We start from the raw sequence: 4647 nt of genomic DNA on the forward strand, positions 1-4647 counted from the left end.
TCTCTGACAACCACAATGATACTTTTGCACAACTTGTATATCACCAGATGTGACCAGAGTACACGTACATATACCCAAGATCAACAAAACATGTATAAACACTATCTGCAAAATACACTGCTGCACTGTAATAATTAGATTTCGTGCAAAGACAGTACTCTATTAAAACTTTTTGAAATTGCTCGAAAACACCTTGCAGTAACTGAATGGAGCCCGAAACACAAATTTGGTAGTAAAACCTCAATACAGAGTACTATGCACCACATAGGCACCTACACCTGCAAAAACATCTCGTCAATTGAAGATGTGTAACTCCCAGACCTATCCAGAGAGTGTGGTACTAGGAAAGTGATGACGATGCTCTTACCCGTGTATCGTTTCCTTTGCCTTCATAGCTTCTTTTGCTTGCCGCTCAACTCCTTAGCCTGAACCAAGCTCTGATACTATGAAAAGATTAGGGAAAGAGAGAGATAGCTTGAGCTCTTGCAAGCACACACACACTCACACAACAATGGATCACACACACAAATATAGAAGGCTGAAATCTTCTTCTTCTTCTTCACACTCTCGAAAGAAGGCTTCAAAAGATAAGTGAAAACCCAACACAAGTACTAGAGTACTATGTACAAGTGGTCCATGATGTGAACAAGCTAAATAGGTGAGCTGGCAAGATAAGTATGTCATAACTCGACGGGTGTTTCATGTAGGTGTAGTCTAACTGTAGAATCCCTGGCGGCAAAGATCCATCGTGTCGCCTACCAAACGTGCTAGTGATGTAAATGTGGACCGCTCACCCAGGCACATCATGAGTGTCGGCTCTGGTTGAGCTTGACATCTCATTACACTTCATGGTTGACAAATCTACTATAGCCTTGACAAAAGCATTAGAGCATTAGAGTATCTTCAACAGTACACCTTGATGATAGCCATTGTCCATCCTCCTCGCATCTACCAGCAAATGCGATCTAGCACTGTAGTACCCTATTTGATGTTGTCTAGCACAGCCCTGCATCTCTCTGGCTTCTACATAGTTTGCCTCAGATCCATGAATCACACCCCTCAGGCCATCCCACTTCCAGACCAGCCTGGTTCACAGCAGGGCATACCCTCATCTCTGCCACATCATCAATTTGCTAACTGTTTACCAAAGCCCTGGACTGCTTGGTTCCTGTGTTCCAACCAGGGCAGCCCAGCTCCTCAATGTGGTTTCTGAAGAGATGCATTGACTTGGCCAGATGGAAACCTTTGTAAGCTTTTTCATTTCAGTATAATTAAGTATTGATTTCATTTAGTGGATCTTATCTTCCCCTTTGAGTTCCAACAACTTGTCTATTGACTATGATCATTAATAGAGGAGTGTAATTACTTAAGTGAAGGGTTTTTGCCTGTAGTTTATTTCAAGTGTCTCCATCTCCCTCACAGTAGGCTTAATCTTGTCATAATTGGCCATAGAGGCATAATTAGCCAACATCAAAATCCTGCTTATTCTTTTTAATTTACAATGTATCCTCACAGTAGCTCTCCTCAAGGCAATCCTTACCAAGCCTCACGTTGCAGTGTTTTCTGCATGCAGTGAGCAAAGATGTCCACCCAATTGCATCAGGTGGAATTGGCATTGTTCGAAGCAACTCTTCTGCGTCAAGCAAGTGCCCTGCACGGCCAAGAAGGTCAATGGCACAATTGAAGTGCTCAATGCTGGGTTTGATGCCAGATTCTTCCTTCATGGACTTGAAATGCCTCTGACCTTCCTCCAGTTCACCAGAATGGCTGAAGGCTGCTAAAATACTAGTGTGAGTCCCACCGTCTGGCTTCAAGCCTTGTTCTCGCATCTCTTCAAGACACTCAGCAGCCAGCTTGCAGTTGTTATGCTGTGCATATGCTGCAATCATCGCACCCCATGAGGATGCATCTCGCCTCGGCAAGTTTTCAAACACTTTTCGAGCATCTTCAAGGTTACCACATTCAGCATACATCTCAATAACGGTTCTTTCAATCACCAAATCTTGCTCCAATCCTCTTCTGATAATCTGCTCATAAATGAAGTTGCCAAGGTCAAACAATCCTGCTTTGCAGCAAGCTTTCAAAATGCATGAAAACGTGAAACTGTCTAACTTGGCACCTTCTTGTTGCATTTTCTCACAAAGTTCAAACGCTGGAAGACTCAACCCATGCTCAACATACCCTGCAATCATGGTATTCCACGAAACAACATCTTTATGAGGCAAACCATCAAAAACCTTGCGTGCCTCCAGCAAGCTCCCAGATTTTCCATACATATCAATTAATGTATTTCCAATGCCTACATGAGACATAAAGCCACTTTGCCTGATCTGGCCATGTATCGTCTTCACCTCCCCTGAACTACTACATGCTTTCAATAGGCATGCTAATACGATCTCATCTGGTTTCACACCCTCCTCTTGCATTTTATAAAAATACTCAAATGCAGAAGGTACATTGCCATTCTGAGCATGTCCTCCAATCATTGCACCCCAAGCAACTGTATTCCTCTCCGACAGATTGTCAAAAACATTGCCCGCCTCCTCCAGGTTTCCACATTTGGCATACATGTCAATAAGGCCAGCCTCAAGGAACTCATCCACTTTAAGTCCATTCCTAATGATCTGATCATGCAAACACTTTCCCAGCTCAATGGCTTTGATGCTCCCGTATGTTTTCAACATGCATGAGAACGTGAATTTGTCAGGTTTCACGTGTTCTTCCTGCATTTTAGCAAACAAGTGCATAGCCAAAGGACCACTGCTATGCTGGACATAGCCTGAAATCATTGTACTCCAGGACACCACATCTTGCTTCGGCAAATGGTCAAATACTTTAAGGCCGTCATCGAGACTTCCACATTTATTGTACATATCAACGATGGTGCTTCCAACAACCAAATCTTTTTCAAGTCCATGTCTAATAATCTGGTTGTGTATGAGTTTGCCTTCTTCTATAGCTCCAAATGAACCACATGCTTTCAAAATGCAAGAGTACATGGCATTATCTGGCTGAATACCTTCACTCTGCATTTCCTCAAAAAGGTCAAGAGCTAAAACGCCATGTTCTTGCTGCACATACCCTGCTATCATTGCACCCCAGATCACTTTACCTCGGCACAAAGTATTATCAAACACTCTCCGTGCATCCTCAAGGTCCCCACATTTCACATACATGTCAACCAAGGCACCTAGAATAACCCCATCTGACATAAAGTGCTTTTCCAAAATCAGAGCATGTAGTAAGCTGCCCTGTTCTTTTGCCCTTAAATCGCCACAGGCTTTCAAAATGCTTGAGACAGTAGTGTTGTCTGGAGTCACACCCTCTTGTTGCATTTTCATGAAAATTTCAAGTGCTGAATGCCCATGCCCATGGTGGACATATCCTGAGATCATCGTGTTACACAACACCACGTTCCGCTTTGGCAGATCAAGGAACAGCTCTTGAGCTTCAGGTAGGCTTCCACTTTTTGCATACATGTCAACGAGTGAACTTGATACATACAGACTTGTCTCGAGTCCACTTCTGATAACTTGTTGATGTATGTGCTTGCCCTGCTCGATAGCCTTAACCATGCCACAAGCTTTGAAAATGCATGAAAATGTGACCTGGTCTGGCGTTATGTCCTCATGCTGCATTTTCTCAAAAAGTTCTAGAGCACAAACCCCCTGTCCACAGTGCACATAGCCAGCCATCATTGCGTTCCATGAGACCACAGTCCTTTCAACCATTAGGTCGAACAGGGTGCGTGCTTCTGCTAGGTTCTGGCATTTAGCATACATATAAACAAGGGTACTGGAAACAACCACATCTGATTCAAGTCTGCTTTCAATGATCTCCTGATGTATGATTCTACCCTGGATGAGGGCTTGTACGCTAACACATGCTTTCAGGGCAAGCAGAAAGATAGACTTTGGAGGGTAAATACCACTGTGCAGCATTTTATAGTACAATTGAAGGGCAAGTTCACCTTCCTCTTGGCGGGCATGAGCGGAGATGATGGCGTGCCAGGTATGGACGGTGGGGTTTGAGATGTTGCAGAAGACGGTGCTTGCTTCGAGGAGCGTGTCGCGGGAGGCAAAGAGGCGGATGAGGTGGTCGGCCAGGCAGGATAGGGAGTCCAGTCCGGCCAAGAGCATAAGGGCGTGTAGTCGCCTGCCGCCCGCTACATCTTTCTTCTGGAGGCACTCCTGCAGAAGGCAGTATAGCGAGCCTCTCGTCACACGCACCCCCTCCATCAACCCGCCACTGCAGCATTCTTAATAACAGCGATGACTGACTTACAAACTAACGAGCAGGCAATGGGATTTGAAGACGGATCTCCGATTACCCACAGAGGTTGTGTTTGAGTGAGAAAGAGAGAGGAGGATTTGTCACAGCCAAGCCACTGCACCATATATGATCGATATGCGTTGCGTAGGGAGAGAGAAAGAATCACAACTGACACAAAATCGAGAGAGAGAGAGAGAGAGAGCTTCACACGTGAGTATCTCCAGTGGCCTTCGTCTCGCCTAAAAGTGACATGGCCGGAGTTTTTAGTCGGACAGAGTGTGAGGCATGGGATTTTTGGGATTTCTATCCGGCCTCACATGGTGCTCTCTAGGTATGCTTGGACGCCTCGAATTCTTTGCAACTATATGGGAGTAC

General features: G+C 44.8%; 1 protein-coding gene across 1 annotated transcript; it reads right to left on the reverse strand.

Moving 5' to 3' along the window:
* Positions 1–533: 533 nt before the first annotated feature.
* LOC147621625 (pentatricopeptide repeat-containing protein At5g27110-like) lies at positions 534–4447 on the reverse strand. The gene has a single exon (XM_086824416.1). The coding sequence runs from the start codon at positions 4236–4238 to the stop codon at positions 1497–1499; it is 2742 nt and encodes a 913-aa protein (XP_086680542.1). The 5' UTR covers positions 4239–4447; the 3' UTR covers positions 534–1496.
* Between the last annotated feature and the right edge of the window lie 200 nt (positions 4448–4647).

This window comes from Cibotium barometz, chromosome 30 (assembly GCF_041138505.1).
Source record: "Cibotium barometz isolate CiBa-2024 chromosome 30, ASM4113850v1, whole genome shotgun sequence".
Taxonomy (NCBI): domain Eukaryota; kingdom Viridiplantae; phylum Streptophyta; class Polypodiopsida; order Cyatheales; family Cibotiaceae; genus Cibotium; species Cibotium barometz.